This window comes from Saccostrea cucullata, unplaced genomic scaffold (assembly GCF_032062105.1).
Source record: "Saccostrea cucullata isolate Sc308-1 unplaced genomic scaffold, CSIRO_AGI_Scuc_v1 ctg854, whole genome shotgun sequence".
Classification (NCBI taxonomy): Eukaryota; Metazoa; Mollusca; class Bivalvia; order Ostreida; family Ostreidae; genus Saccostrea; species Saccostrea cuccullata.
Window position 1 is genome coordinate 588,901 of NW_026934639.1, and position 17,525 is coordinate 606,425.

Below are 17,525 nucleotides of genomic sequence, written 5' to 3' on the forward strand. Positions count from 1 at the left end.
GTACATTCTATTAATTGAAACATCTAGCAATAAATAAAAATGCACTGGACATAATCTTAACTGTTGTAAATAACATGTATTCTCAGCTTTTTGTCTGCAGATCCGCGCGCGCATCTATGGACACATCTAAATTACATGTACGAACCCGATCTGTCAATACACTAGATTCTTTATCTTTTATTTCGTCGCCACGGATTTTTATTTCGTGGCCACGAAATTTATTTCGTTCCCACGAATTTTATTTCGTGGCCACGAATTTTATTTCGTTCCCACGAATTTTTATTTCCTGGCCACGAATTTTATTTCGTTCCCACGAATTTTTATTTCGTTCCCACGAATTTTATTTTGTGGCCACGAATTTAATTTCGTGGCCACGAATTTTATTTTGTGGCCACGAATTTTTATTTCGTGGCCACGAATTTTATTTCGTTCCCACGAATTTTTATTTCGTGGCCACGAATTTTATTTCGTTCCCACGAATTTTTATTTCGTGGCCACGAATTAATAAAACAAATTCTCATACCATGTCCAATACCAGCCACCGTATGAATGTGTAAAATTTGAAAATTTTAAAGAGTTTTTTGTTCTACAGAGTGCACTATACCAAATTATGGCGAAAACTGCAGCCAGATTTACAGCTGTGGTCAGGGTGGGAACAGATATGATCCAGTCAGGGGATGCATTTGTAATGAAGGCTGGAGAGGCAGCGATTGTAATGAAGATATTGACGAATGTTTTACAACTCCACATGTATGTGGTTTGAGTAAGATCTGTCAAAATCTACAGGGCTCGTATAAATGTGTCTGTCAGGATGGATTTCAACTTCAGGGTGATGCATGCACAGGTATTGGACATTAATCAAAAACGATTGTAAACATTAAACCAGAAAATACACTTCATTCTGTTCTAAAAAGAAAGATTGATATATATTTACATCAAGTACTTTTTATTTTAAGATATTGATGAGTGCGTTGACGAATCGCTGAATGATTGCCCACAATCAACAACAGTCTGCCAAAATGTCTATGGGAATTACACATGCGAGTGCCAAATTGGATACGAAAAAAATAAAAACGGTGAATGCAAAGGTAAACATTGTTTGCAGATTTGCCTTTTAAGTGAAATCCTGAAACGTTTTGAATTCGAATATGTCTTATATCATTTTAAAACTTTATAATAAAGGCGTTTTCTAAGAACTGTAAAGCAGGTTTCAAGATTGGGACAACAAGTCATGTGGTAAAGCCATATATTAACGGACTTTATAACATTGACTGAATGACTGTATATTGTTTGATGTCCCATTAGACAATTTTAAACTCGTACACGTAACCATATACATGTGAAGGGCTTCAAATTATGACCTTTACTCGACACTCATAGCTAATGAATATTGGGGATCTTAATCGTGCCAACGCCCGCCGTTAAACAGGGGTTCAGTTTTTAAGGTCTTTGAAAGATCGACATAATTAACTTAGAAGTTTCGACTGCAGATCGAAGTAAACGTTTCTACCTGTTTTAGCTCACCTAAGTTGAAAGCTCAAGTGCGCTTTTCTGATCACTCCTTGTGCAGCGTCTGTCTAGCTGTCTGTCCGTCCGTCTGTAAATTTATCACATTTTCAACGTGTTCTCGAGAACCGCTGGACCAAAATTGTTACAAAGCATCACTGAGTGAAGAAGAGTTTCTAAAATGAAAACCGGCCCCCTTACATTGGGGATAATAAAAAAAAGAATAGTGTTCGGTCATTAAAAATCTTCTTAAAAAAACTATTGGGCCAGAAAAGCTGAAAAGTATGTGGAAGCATCCTTTGTTAGGGTAGATTTTAAATGTTCAAATCATGACCCTTCGGAGGGGGGGGGTCTTACAATAGGGAAACAAAGTTTTACATTGAAATATAAAAGAAATATTTTTTAAAGGTTATCAAGACCCACAGGGCTGAAACTTGAATGGATGTGCCTTAGAATAGTTCAGATTTTAAATTGTACAGATCATGACCCCAACTCCTCCCCTCCCGGGCGGGGCGGGGCCAAAATAGCGAATCCAAATATTTATTAAAATAAATAGAATAAATATTTACCAGTTTCAAGAACCACTGGGCTAGAAAAGATCAATCTTATGTGAAATCATCCTGGGGCAACGTAGCTAGATTATCTTAGGTTTTCACATCTTGACCTCAAACGGTGGGGCTGAGTCATAATATGAAATTCAAATTAAACATTGATTTAAAATAAAAATAACCAAAAATTTGCTCCTCAAGAACCACTAGACCTGTGGAAGTATCCTTGTGTAGATTTATATTTAATATATCATGACCCCGGGGTAAAAGAGGCACAATAAGGAATCAAATATTACATTGAGATATAAAATTTCATATGAAATATGAATACGGGGTTAATGTATCTCAGTTGATTCGATACGCAAGAACTTGCTCTACGTATGAACAATTTCCAAAACAAGGTAAATTATTGATAAACAAGATGATGAAACAAGAATATTTTCACTTCTATGGCTGATACAATCACCTTGGCAGCAAATACAATTTCTTATTGAGTTAAATGCTGACGGCGTTTTTCATACTAGTTGTGAATCCATTATTTATACACTGGATTGACGACGAATATTCCTGTTATTTTCCGAGCATGACAAGAAGCACACGTTGTGACCGGTAGGCAGAGGATGCTTAATCCTCCATGACACCTGAATCCACCCCTGATGTTTTGGAGATCTGTGTTTGCTCTGCTCCTATTTTTGTTTCATTGATTTATGGACCCTTGATCTTGAATACTGTTCGTTATCTCCATATGTTTCATGTAAGAAATGTTCGTTGAATATTTGCAGCAGCTATTGATTGCATATTGGTATTATTTCAGTATACTCTTCGTTTAAACATCATGCGATATAGCGTGATTCATTTTTTAACGAATCTGATGTCACTTTTCTTCATCTCCTTTTCTATCTGAATACATGTATATTCAAATCAGAGTGGGACATTACTAGTGAGCGTTGGCTCACGAACTTCTTGTTTATTCGAGCATTCCTGAATAGTTGAAATTAAATTTCGTCAAATTGAACCATTGAGTTGGTATTAAAGTACATGTAAGTGATTGGAATAAAACAGTACATTAGAATACATAAATGCAGTATCTGTAATCAGATGTATAAAGAAACCCCTGTATTTCATATACATTGTAATTTATTGCTGAACTTTGTAGCGGGTTTAAAATGTGCCGTTCTGCTTTCTCAAAGGTATGCTAATAATATTTTGGGCGGACACGGAGTTTCAGTACGTTCGATATATGTTTCAATGCCAATCTACACAAAAGTTTCTTTATATGCAAAATCAGATGAAATTATATTAGTGACACCACAGACTAATCAAAATATTATCAGAATGTCTTGTATTCAGCAGTGATTATGATGCGTGCAACTTTGACGATTAAAATTTTTCCACAAAAGCTGAAATACAGTAAATCAAATTTAGCATCACGATATAATACTTGATATTCAAAAGATATATCTTGAATAATAAAATATGAAAGAAATTGTCTTTTGATTATTATATCTGCGAACAAATGTTGTAAAAGTATTGGTAAACATGATGACACACTTTTCAATCTCCAATTTACCTTACGCATGAATCAATATATATGTACCCTAACATGTCTCAACTTCATCGAGGTGTATGCGTATCTGATGATTGGATACGTAAGAATATGCTCCAAGTATGAGCAATTTCTAAGACGATTTTTTTATTGACATACAAGTTGATCAAATATATGGAGATTGGGTACAGTATTTAATCTAAGAAGTCCATCAAACCTTGGAGCAGATCAAATACAGTAACTAATCTCTAGAACATCAGAGGTGGGATCATGTGCTAGATGTCGTGATCGGAAAACAACAGAAAATCCGCCGACAATCCAGTTCTTCATTTCTTTTATTCTAAAATGGAACTCGTAAAATTACTTACCTGGTTATTGGTCATCTGCAAAAAGTTTTTGTTATATATACATTTCCAATGTCTTTGTAGGTGATCAAATTACATACAGTAAATGTACTTTATTTCTGCATCAATGTACTGTTCATCGATTGGCGCGGTTAAAAACCACGTGCAGGCCGGGACAAATAGAGACAAGAAGCGGGGCTTCTAGCACATGGATTGGCGAAATCAATACCATGTAAATACTGTAAATCACTTTTTATTCGCGAGAACTTTATTTTCGCGTAATTACGCGAGACAATGAACACGCGAAAATTTCATTCTCGCGTATAATTGTATTCCTTAAGATAATATAGAGAAATATTAACAATTCGTGAAAATTATGTCTCGCTTATAAAGAGTCAATGACTATCTCGCGAAAATAAAGTGTCGCGAAAATTAAGTGATCTACAGTATGAGGAAAAGCTGTCAGATTTTCCATTTTCATGGCGATGATCAATCCATTGGTTTTTGCGTGATAATTTGCATAAACGCGATTGTCGAATGCGTTTATGTATAAAATTATCACGCAGGCAAATCGATTGATCACATTATGCAATTGAAAAATAAGACAGTTATTCCTTAAATTACACATACTTTCTGATTACATACACAAGTACTCTGAAGTTGACATCGAAAAAAAATTAAGCTTCTGATTGACGATATCTAAGTCGCTTTTGGAGACCAAGTCTTCCAACAATCTATTTGGATTCCAATGGGTACCACTGCGCTCCGTTATTAGCAGACCTATTTTTATGAAGCAGAATTTGTGCATAATATTATGCGTGAAAAGAAGAAAACACTTGCTATGGACTTCAACTCGACATTTAGATATATCGAGGACGTATTGTCAATTATCAATGATAATTTCATTCCTAGAGAAAGAAGAAGGTACGGTTTCAGCTTTAGTGCACCCTAAAAATGTAATGATATCAAAAAAGTTTTGAAACTGGCTTAAATATTAGTTAAATAAATGACTCTGATAAATCAGGAAAGAATATGGCATGAAGGTTTACCATTCTGCAAATATGACGTCATTAATGTGAAGCATTTCTCTATTTTCAACAGAAAAAATCTCAAAATGATACATTTCAATGGTGATTTTCCTTTAGAAAACAGTGTCCACAGCCGTCGCTCACATTGATTTTTTGATATTTTGTGCAAAATTCAATATTCAAATCAAATATCTCAAGATCTTTGTGGACAATGTTATCTGAAAGAAAATCCCATTGAAAATTGGTGTCTTCTGCAACTTTGTAAGAAAATACGGGAAAATGCACATGTTTATGACGTCATAATTAGCATTTAAAAACACATGTGAGAAAAATGACTTGTATTATTTTTCTGCATTGATTTTCAATTATTTAAAAAGCATGAGTTATCAACTTTTACACCAGTTTCATTTTTGAAAATCAGAGGGCAAAATGTGTATGGAAACGATATGTCCTGGTGAGCTTGAGATAAAAGATACCACAGAGTCCGACACTTCTGTTTCATACTTGGGTATTTTATTTTAAAAAGATGTTAATTGTAATCTAACAACCAAGCTCTATGTTAAACGTGATGACGTTAACTTTTCTATCGTCAACTTCCCTTACTTATGTAGCAATATATCTTCATCCAAGAACATGCTCTACGTATGAACTATTTCTTTAACGTGGTACATTATTGACAAACAAGTTGGTGAAATAAGAATATCTGCAGTCACGTTTAAAGTAATCATTTTGTAGGTTTTATGGTCGATACAATTACCTTATTACCAAATACAATTTATTATTGCGTTAAACGCTGACTGACGTTTTTCTACATGATTGTAAGTTAATTTATACATTGAATTGATGACTGGTTTTTCCTTTATTTCCCGATCATGACAAGGAGTACACGGCGGGTGTGACCGGTCAACAGGGCTGTTCACTCCTTCACGGCACAGGATCCCACCTCTAATGTTTTGGAGGTCCCTCTTTGCTCTGCTCCTATTTTGTATTGTTTTATGGACTTTGATATTTGATAATGTTTGTTATCTCCATATCCTTCATTGAGTAGCCCTTTGAGCTTGACTGCTTTTTGTTATCTAGTCTTAGAATTTATCGTTTATAAAGAGCATGCAAATAGTTGGTGTTCTCCCAAAATCCTTCTTTTATTAGAATAAAAAAACTATAAGGATTTGATCGAAACTGTTGATTTAATTGTACTTCGCCTTTTTCAGTCTGTGTTTAAACACAGATTGAAAAGTAGATGTACAATTAGGGTACACTAAATGATATTTAATATAATTCGTATTTAGCGATTTTTCCCATTATGTTTTCATTCTTTTACCACTTACTGTTCATATAATATGTTATATTCGATTCATTTTTCTTATCTTGTTACAAGTGAATACCAGTAATTGTAAAATTACAGATAGAGTAAATTTTATTGCGATGCGATTGATCGATGCATATGAAGGTACAAAATAATTACTTTTCGACTGAGTGAAAATTGTAATCTTTGATAACGCATACCTGTTCATGTTATAAAGGATTCAGGAGTGAGAATTGACTGACCAACTGATATTCTTTTTGAAAATGATTATTTATTGAAGTATGCCTTTTTTCTTCTAAAAAAAGATATAGACGAATGTAAAAATGGCCGTAGATGCAGCCAAATCTGTAACAACGTAGATGGGGGTTACAATTGCGGTTGCTACTTTGGTTTTACCTTAGGAAATGATCGCATGACATGTGAAAAGGGTTTGTTTTCATTATTGATAATTAGTATATAGTTCTTTATAAGAATTATATAAATTATGTAAAGTAGAAGCTCTAGTAGATATGAAAGTTTGTAAAAATAACCATGACATTTTCTAAATATATGATTGCAACAGAGAATTGATATAAAAGTGCAAAATTCATTTAATTTAAATCTACTTGCATTTCAATATTATTAAGTGTTATTTACAATATGTTTCTAAAAAATTAATGAACAAAATATTTTTAATTTACTAGTTGGAGACTCGTGTTCTCTTTTCCCCGAACTGAACTGTACTTATGGTTGTAAAATACAACACGACAACCAAGGAGTCTGCTTCTGCGAACATGGTTATAAACTTGATGTGGACAATAGAACTTGTATAGGTAACATCAAACAATAATAATAATAATAATAATAATAATCCTTTTATATTAAATATGGACTTCATTTTATTTCATATGACAACCCCCCCCCCTTATTTCATGTGTTTCAAAATGCCTTTTATGAAATATTTCTGTAAAAGAATATATATTGTAATACAATGATCTAAATAAAACAATTCCAGAAAAGCTTTTACGAATAATCAAAATTAATACATGTTTGGTATTTATTCATAGACATTAATGAGTGTGCCTTGAACTCCTCCTGTGATCACAATTGTACAAATACAAATGGATCGTTTGAATGTCAATGTGCTGTTGGATTCAAGCTTCAAAATGATGGCAAATCATGTAGAGGTAATGTTGCAACATTCCCTATTTGATTTTTTTTAATCATTTTGATTATTATCACTTAAATTTGAGAACTTGGATCTCTGTTCTTGTTTTATACATTATTGTGACACTACGAGGAAAAGAGACGAAATTTTGTATCATTTTCAAATTAATAAGATCAATAACCAGCTAACCCAAGTAATATATATAAATATTCACTTTGTATTCATGCATGCTTGAAGATTAAAAATAGAAAATAGTTAACATTCAACAAGAGGACAATGTCTACTTTTAGCACGTTTTAGATATCTAACTCATACATGTATGTTTATTACTTTTTACACCTTGAAAGAATGAATGTGATTCAAAATATGATCATAAACAATTTGCATATGTTATTTGGAATTTTCATATTGCAGAATGCAGTAAATTCTTCTACGGCGAGAACTGTCAGATGCCTTGTAAGTGTGGGAGAGGAGCCAGTACTTGTGACCACATCAGTGGTTGTCAATGTAAACCTGGGTGGAAAGGAAACACCTGTGAACATGACATCAATGAATGTGACCACAATCCATGCAAAGGACCTCATGAAATATGTTTAAATACCCCTGGTTCCTACCGATGTACTTGTGCTCAAGGGTTTGATAATTCGACTGGCATTTGTGAAGGTAATAGTCATTATTTTTAAGGAATGCATTTAATAGCTACCCATTTTATACGGTATAAACTGGGTTGGGGCAGTTTATAAAAAAGCGTAAACTGTTCCAACCCAGTTTATACCGTATAAAATGGGTAGCTATTAAATTTATTGCTTATAATTTAATTTTAGTTCATTTGATGTAAGAAATGAAGATGACTGTTCTAATAAATTGACTTCAATTTGTACAAAATTTGAATGTAACGTCAGGCGGATTGATACGTTTTTGACGCAAGTCATTGTGACGTAGGCAACCCATTTTATACGATATAAAATAATTTTTTGTCCAATCAAATACATCGTTACAACCAGAATTGAATTATTCATAAATAAACGTAATTTACTTTATTATTATCATATAAAGTACAGACTTTATTTTTCAACTGTTTCATTTTTTGCTTATATTCATAGATACTGACGAATGTCGAGATAAATCACTTTGTCAACATAACTGTACAAACACAGAGGGAAATTATACATGTAGCTGCATGGATGGCTATAAACTGTCAAACGGAAAGGATTGCTCAGACATCGATGAATGCAGTACTGCTAAATGTCATAACTGCTCAAATTTTCCGGGAGGATTTAAATGCTTTTGTGATGAAGGATATCGAGTTAATTCCACATATTGTCACAGTGCGTTTTAGTATCCAGTTCAATTCGAGAGCAATTAATTCTTCGTATTATTTTATTGATAAATCACAGTTTATGTATTCAAAGAAACGTATTTATTATATACATGTACATTAAGTTACTTGATTCGACATTAAACATGTTTGGTTTTTTCTTTATATCTTTTGAAGATATCGATGAGTGTAAAGAGAATACCGATAACTGTTCTGGAAACGCAACATGCACCGATACAACTGGTAGTTTTGGTTGTGAATGTTTCAATGGATTTAGCGGCAATGGATATGTTTGCATAGGTTTGATCTAATATGCAAACTTAAATTAAATTGGAGAAGAAATGTAACATTCAGATTATTTTTTTTCTTGCTTATAAATTCTTGGCTTTATGTGGTCATCTGAGTTGCTCAAATGACCTTTCGGGTTTAACCCCGACAATTTGAAATATTGACGCATTTATCAAGTAATAATATTTGCATCCTTTAATATATTAACTTGGTATTTGCCAGTAATTTTGAAATAACAGAAAGTCTGAAACATCTATTTTATATATATTTTATATTTTGATATTTTATTTTAAAAAGACGTAAAATTACAATTTTTATCGTCAACTTCACATAAATGAAAACTTTAACTTTATCTAAACGGTTTCTTGAGGGATATTATATGTTAGGGTCAGAAGAGATTGTTCGACGTTTATATATGAGAAATAACTGCTGATAAAGAACGGTGCAGCTTACGCTATATTCAGCATGTTCAGGTGACTCACAAAACCCATGTACTTCTTTTCAATAAGATGTTTCTTATTACACTGTATATCTTGTCGCGTATGATTTTAGAAATTAATGAATGTGCCAATCATACAGACAACTGTTCAGTCAATGCCAATTGCACCAATACGATCGGAAGTTTCAGATGTAACTGTCTCAGTGGATTTGACGGCGATGGATACAACTGTGAAGGTTTTCTGATTTTGTGTTGATACAATTGTTTGAATGTTTGTTGTTTTACCTTCAAATCAAGTGTTAAAGAAAATTAGAGTGATAACATCTGAATATTTGCTTCAGCCTTTCCTTTGAAGGATGATGATACTTTGCATATAAATTTATATAAAATACTTGTTTTCATAAATATGATGGATGCTATGATAATTATATACTAGTAGAATGTTGACATTTTAAAGCTGCATCTTTAGCAAACTTTTGCAAAAAATTGGTCACATTCAGTTAGATTTCAAGAGGTGTGGTGTATGTTCACTCCTTGAGAATCATATATGTTTTTGATTTAATTTTTACTGTATGACTTTACTTTCCTTTTTAACAGATGTCGATGAGTGTACCAAATACCATAACTGTTCTGGATATGCAACGTGCGAAAATACAATTGGAAGCTATAAGTGTTCATGTAACAAAGGATATCAGGGCAATGGATTTTCATGTGGAGGTTTGATTATCATTGAAAATTGGAAATTGTTATTTTGATAAGATAAAAATTTCCATTTGGTTTGTTTGAAATAAACTTTTCTTTGAAATACGCATTTATGAAGTAACAAGGCAGTTGCGTAAACTGAGACATGCTAGCAGATTGTAATATCAATTATATAAATTACATGTAAATTTTGTCACTTTGGCTCTTAGTATTTTGAGAAAGAAGCAAGAAAATATAATGTATTGTTTATTATCTTTCAATTCTTAAGTTAGGTTTGACGGGAATATGTCAAAAACACTGTGCCTCAAAAGACAATTAGCGATTTTACACCTAGTTATGTTCCCCAAACGAAGTTGGGGAACATATTGTTTTTACTCTGTTTCTTATTATTAAGGTCTTCCGTCTTCACGGAAGACCTTATAGTGATTCTACTGTTTCTTATTATTATTCTTTTTATTATTTTTTTGACTTTTTAATTTTGTGCACGCGATATCTCGAAGACTACTGGATGAAATGACGTGAAATTTTCAGAAATGATGTGTCGTAACATGAATTTTATATATCCGGGAGATTTTTTGGAAATTTGCTTCCGGTGCCAAGTTACGGACAATTTCCTGAAATTAAAATGACATTTTGTCCGCGATTAAACTCAAAAACGGTAAAAGATATCAACATGAAACTTTCAAGGATTATAGATCGTGATATATACCATCCAGGACGCGACTCTTCGTTCGTCGTCGGTACTTCCTGTCGTTAGGAGAAGCGAAATGCTACTATATAAGTTGTTTTGATATTGATTTGTCTGAACTCTAGATATTAACATTTGAAAATCTGAAGCGGGACCAAGATGGCGGCTCTCTCTGTCAACTCCGCCATTTCGCGAGTAGGGGTTTATGGAGGCAGCTGAGCGTTAGATTAAACGATTCTTCATAAGGATACATGAAATGTAAAAAACTACTTCGACTCTCACGTAGTAGTGAAATGGTTGGAGGAGTTACCTCCCGTTACTTGTTTATATTATTATAGATAATCAATGTAAATATTGTAATTAATTGGTCAATTGACAAAAGAATTATACAAGTAATATTGATAAATGATGTTCTGTTAGAAAATAATAATAGTGTTGCCAAAAGAAAGGCAGTCTGTAGTATTTTATCAATATGATATCTGATAACTTATGATCATTGATTAAGTTAAGGTACAAGGGGGCAGTACAGCCAATTGGCTTGTGTCTTCACTTTGGTACAGAAATCAATTAGTGTATCGATCAAATCGAATTGTGCAAAGTTGCCGTAGTCAGTGACTAGTTAAAATATAGCTGTGTGACGTTAGCTATAGGTTTGTCATTAGGACAGAGAAGCTCTCACAAAGTTAAATACTGTATAAGTACATTGTAGCTACTTGGCTAGAGTTATATAGGCAACTTGGTAAGCAGTAAGACACCAGGCTAAATCAAGAGGCACCAGGCAGGTGGCTGTTGACTTATATAGTCAGTTGTATGGTGAGGCAATTGTCATATGGCACCAGACAGGTGCCGGTATTAACTGAAGATATATAAGTATTCAAAGCACTTAGGTCATTTGATTTAAAGACACCAGGCAGGTGTCATATTATTATCTGTAAATATTGCATTCAATCATATCCCCAGTAAACCTCGGTAATCCGAGCACGGACCTACTGACCGCTCAGGTCTGACACGTTACAGTAGTAAGTTGCAATTGAGTGTCAATCTTAAAACTTAATTTGCGTTTCACTGCTTTAGTGTAACTGGGCTAGATACAATATGTAATGTGTATAATGTGTTACATATACTTTCTTAAAGTGGAAATAAAATAAAGGCGCTAAGAATGTTTTATTTTTAAAATTTAGTTGAAGCTATCATACCTATTTAATAGATCGATCCAAAGAAAAGGCGCGAATATTTACTCGTGGCGTTTGGCGCGAAATTATGAATGCTTTTTATAATTCTTAGACAGGTGAACTGTTGCCAAAGTATACACAAGTATGTTTAGAGCAGTACTCCCAATAGCTTAATGGTTAGCGCGTTGGGGATAAAAAAGTAAAAAAAAAAAAAAGCGCATTCACGTTGGCGACATGGGTTCAATCCTCCTTGTGACCAAAATTTTGAATCTCTTTTCAACTCGATTTTACGTGGGTTTCTTTTCTTAAAACGGACGGAAGACCTCTCGTTGCTCGCAACGAGATCGTATCTAGTTATTATTATTTTTCTTCTTCTTCTTCTTCCTGGGTACTTTTTTTTCCGGGAGTGATCTTGTAAACTGTTCATCCGATGTAGGTAAAACCTTTTTAGGGTCAGTAGACATGTTATGTAGATTTGCGGAATAAAGGTCATTTTGCGCGCACGTGCTTGCAAGAGCGCGCACGTGCAACACGTGAAATGACCAATATAATAGATATAGCCGCAACTTTTCTATTTTTTTTTTTGATGAAATGCTTTGAAACTCACAATGTGAGGATATATTAGTAGTATAGACATAATGACATGGTCAAAATAGCAAGAACTCACGTGCATGCACGTGCGCTTTGCTCTGATTGGCTGAAACTAAATTCTCAATATCTGTCTTGCTTTTTGACAAAATCCTTTGAAATTTTGAACATAGTCATACATAATGAAGATCTACAGCATGATGTATAACAATTATCATAAAAGCATGCGCATGCACATGTGCTGCAATCTGATTGGCTGAAACTTTAAATGCCTATAACTTTCTTGTTTCTCAACAAAACGGGATGAAATTTAGAATATGAATAAGTATGATGGATTACTACATTATGCTACTATCATTTAAAATGGAATGCAAGGACACGCATGCATGCAAGTGCACGCGCACAATATGCAAAATGACCAATATATTTGAAAAATGGTAACATTTATATTTTTTATGATTTGTCTTATTGATTCTCACGACACAAAGAAATGTTTATGGTTAAGACAACATGTTGTGATCATCTTGCATGTGCATGCACGTGCGTGCGCGTGCAATGAGTTAAATAAAATATAGTTGATATCATTGTAGCTTTAATAATTCTTATATGAAATTCTTTGATAATGAGCATATTTTAAAAATGTCGTACAGGAAAATGGCACAAAAAGGGATTTGGGGAGCGTTTGGGGAACATCTGTAACGGTCCCCGTTACAATTAAAACTAGTTATTTTTCCTGTAAGGTCTACAAGCATTGGGCCATTCTTGTAAACCCCCCAACAATGTTTGTTCATCGATACTCGCAATATTTTTGGAAAATCTTCTAGTAAACAATGAAGTTACATAAAAGTTCTGTTATTTTCTAACAAAATGTGAACACTTCTTTCAATAAAACAAGATTATAACTAGTGTTGTCAACGAGTATCCTGTTAACCGGTTAATCGTTGAACGATGCGATAATCGGTATGTAAAACTGCTATTCGGTTACTCGGATGAAATACATTTTACACAGTAAATACATAGAAAATGAATGTTGTATTGTTTTTAAATATACACAAACATTTCCCAAATTTAAGTTCTTTGAGGTTCAAGTTTTGAAGACCTTAGTTATAATTACCTCCTGTAATAAATTAACGAGATGCCACCACAGACATATTAAGCTTGGAAGTATTTTAAAAGAATATCTGAATAAATTGTGTTAAATCAGCGATTTACTTGACACTCCACAAATTAACCAGTAATTATGGAGTATGTAAATTTTCATTCTCCTTCATTGCTTTTAATATCGGGGGATGAAAAGGAAGACGTAACGAAAAAGCTTTTTCTTATTTTCTTTAATCTAAAATAAAAATTCTTAGAAAATATTGTGTGTATTGTAAATAATGTTTATATACATTTATACTTGTGTATTACTACTAGCGATGAGCAAAGAATTATATAAATTATGCCTTAGTCACATGTCCCGTCCGGCGGCCGTAGATTGGCGGTAATCGGTGGTAATCCGTGGTGTGAGCGATACCCTAGCATCGGTCCACATCGGCCCTAGTAGTCCTTAAAGTATCAGGTACATTATCCAGCGATAGAGTATACGAAGGACAACCAATGCGTTTTTGATCAAAATGGCTTGGTTGCCGGCCGGACTTACAAAGGCCTAGCGATGCATTGCTAATCATAAAACGATGTGACGGGGTAATCAGCCGGTGTATATTGCAACGCTCATACATTGGTGAACATCGTTCATACGTCGGTTGACTAAAGGTCAATGTTTAGTCGAAGATCGACTGATAATCGGCCGATGTCTGTTGTCCACAACTCAACCCCCGATGACACCTCAGATTCAACCGACACGTGACGCTGTTTGGCCATACATCGGCTAATCCTTGTAGGATGTGTTAGTCGAGCGACGTGCGAACGATATTCACCAATGTATGAGCGATGTAATATACATTGACTAATTACCCTGAAACATCGTTTTATGATTAGCAATGCATCGATGAGCCTTTGTAAGTCCGGCCGGCAACCACGCAATTTTTATCAAAAAACGCTTTGGTTGCCTATAGTTTACTCATCGCTGGATAATGTGACTGATACTTTAAGGACTACTAGGCAGATGTGAACCGCTGTTGGGGCATCGCTCACACCACAGATTACCACCGATTACCACAGGTCTACGGCTACCGGCCGGGCAATGTGACTGAGGCATAAGCGAGTAACCGATTACTAAAAATCGTCCGATTTGACAACACTAATTGTAACATGTTAACTTCATATCTTCCCAATTGTCTTAAAGTGTTTTTGACATTAATTGTTAAATGCACACGTATAATTTATGTTCTGTTGATTCACTTACCTGTATGCTATTTTCATTGTACATGTATTATAGGGACTAAAATGGATCCAATCAGGGCATTTTTGTTTACAAATACATTGATTTAAACCTCTACAAAATTGATTTCAAACGACAGCAAACATAGATCTCATTTATATTTAGTTTAAAATATTAATTCCAACATTTTGCATGTTAAGTTGATGGAGGCAGTAAAAAAAGCTATGCCGAGAATAAAAGTTTTTGGTGTTTAAACTGTTAAAATTATGATTGCTTTTCTGTATTAGATATTGACGAATGTAAAGAAAGCAATGAATGTTCTCCATATGCTCTTTGCAACAATACTGATGGAAGTTATAATTGTAACTGTAAGGATGGATTCAGCGGCGATGGATACAACTGCACAGGTATAAGCAATTCATAAGCTATTAACTGCCAACTATTTTCCCACAAACGAAATTTTGGGATATATTGGAATCCACGTGTTCGCCTGTCAGTCTATGATATATTTTGAATAAACATCCATAGAAAAATACTTTCTAGAAACCTTTACCTGGTACAAACGGTATTTATTATCTGAGGAAATATCTTTATATTTAATTACCCGAAGCCATTCCAGCAAGTTTAATGTGACCTACAAAAAAACTTAAAATTCGTGTCTACTTTATAAAACTTTGGTAGTTCGCAGACTAGAAGAATTCATTCAAACCTATAAAAGTATCAGAACCTTAACCAAACTGTATTTAATCAGGTTCAAAGCTATTTTTATAAAAAATAATCATACTAAGTACAATGGTTGTTTATGACCCAATGGTCTGATTTGACCTTGATCGATTACCATTTAGGTAAGTTCAAGGTTACTGGAAAAAATGAAATATGTTTCTGAATAACACCCTTCTAAAATATGCAATTCCTGTCCTGACTATAACGTACATGAGGGAACATTAGAAGCCCATATTTACACATACATTGTATGTAATCTAAGGGTATGTATTACCGGTATTATTCACGTACTGTCTTTCCAGCTTGCAGCAAATTCAAGATAGTTTGCAGGTGAAATATTTAAACTGTATTTAATTTGGTCCATGACACCCAAATGGCATCTTATAAGAAGTTTATATTTCACACAAAGATTGTTTAAAACTTCAGGAATTGTCATTTTGCTAAATTCAAGGTTAAATTTATAACGTTACCTATCAGAACTTTAAAAATTCCATGAAAAATGTATATAACTAAATGACATCAAACAATAAATTCCTGTTTTTTTTTACACTGTCATCTTTAAGTAGCATAAAGATTTTGTTTACTTGATATGTTTTTTAATATATATTTTTGGTTCCTCATCTCCTGTAGATATCGATGAATGTGTGCAAGCAATTCATAATTGTTCAGAAAACGCTTCCTGCTCTAACACAAATGGATCTTTTCATTGCACTTGTTTAAAGGGATTTCGTGGAAATGGATATCTTTGTGAAGGTTGATAAAATATTTTTTTGAATAATATATTAGCTTAAAATTATATTTTTTTGGGCTCATGAAAAAAAATAATCGAATTGCCCGTTAAGTCGATTTTCTTTGAAGTTAGAATAGTTGTGGAACTATACTGGGTTTTTATTTCAAAATTAAAATTATAAATCAAGTTTTTCTCCTTTATTGCACTCCTGAAACATATTTTTATTTTAAGATATTGATGAATGTAAAGAAGACAACAACACATGTACTCAGAACGCTATTTGTACCAATTTGGTTGGAAGCCATATTTGTAGTTGTTCTGATGGTTTTAAAGAAAATGGACACGTCTGTGAAGGTATTTGCATCGTACATTTATCTGTAGTTTTAAAAAATAAAGAAAAACATCCTTTAATCTATTTAAAAATAATCTTTGTAATGTATTTTTCATAAAAAAAATCCTTTTTAGAAGGCTAAACCCAAATTAATTAATTAGTCACATTTAGGGTTTTTAATAGAACGTTAAACTGAATTAAACAATTTCATTCTTTTTCAGACGTTAATGAGTGCACAGATAATATTCACAATTGTTCTAAACATGCGATATGCAATAATACGAAAGGAAATTATGATTGTTTATGTAACATGGGGTTTCAGGGAAATGGATATGTTTGTAAAGGTACGTTGTTATTCATTGGAACCTAAATGCAAATTTAAAAAAAAATAATCATAACTTACCGAAGGTTTTCATAAAAGTGTGTTGAACATACATGTATATTATCACTCTACGTTTTGTTTACAATATTATTATTTACATCAGATGTGGATGAATGTGCAGCAACTGCAAATTCATGTCATGTGAACGCCACTTGTGAAAACACAGCTGGAAACTACAGTTGTAGTTGTCAAAGGGGGTTCAAAGGAAATGGAGTCATCTGTACAGGTATTTGAAAAACGTCACAAATATGAAATCAACAAAGGAAGCAATCTGTGCCCAAGATATTTTGTTGAAAGTTTTGGGATGTCGGGCGCAGTGGTTAGAATATTTGCTGTAGAATTGCGTAAATAGAACTTGATCCTTATGTCGTTGGTTTGGAAGCCATTACCATACAAGGATACCCATCCTATGGATG

General features: G+C 33.5%; 1 protein-coding gene across 1 annotated transcript in view; it reads left to right on the forward strand.

The window, feature by feature from the left end:
- Positions 1-17,371, forward strand: part of LOC134241103 (uncharacterized) — a 59,138-nt gene extending 41,767 nt beyond the window's left edge. Inside the window, exons 27-41 of the mRNA XM_062723191.1 lie at positions 593-844; positions 957-1,088; positions 6,584-6,706; positions 6,962-7,090; positions 7,325-7,444; positions 7,840-8,088; positions 8,529-8,753; positions 8,921-9,043; positions 9,584-9,706; positions 10,068-10,187; positions 15,231-15,350; positions 16,297-16,419; positions 16,628-16,750; positions 16,949-17,071; positions 17,213-17,371. Of these exons, the coding sequence (XP_062579175.1) occupies positions 593-844; positions 957-1,088; positions 6,584-6,706; positions 6,962-7,090; positions 7,325-7,444; positions 7,840-8,088; positions 8,529-8,753; positions 8,921-9,043; positions 9,584-9,706; positions 10,068-10,187; positions 15,231-15,350; positions 16,297-16,419; positions 16,628-16,750; positions 16,949-17,071; positions 17,213-17,343 (2,216 nt within the window). The 3' untranslated portion in view covers positions 17,344-17,371. The remainder of the gene's footprint in view (positions 1-592; positions 845-956; positions 1,089-6,583; positions 6,707-6,961; positions 7,091-7,324; positions 7,445-7,839; positions 8,089-8,528; positions 8,754-8,920; positions 9,044-9,583; positions 9,707-10,067; positions 10,188-15,230; positions 15,351-16,296; positions 16,420-16,627; positions 16,751-16,948; positions 17,072-17,212) is intronic.
- Positions 17,372-17,525: the final 154 nt, after the last annotated feature.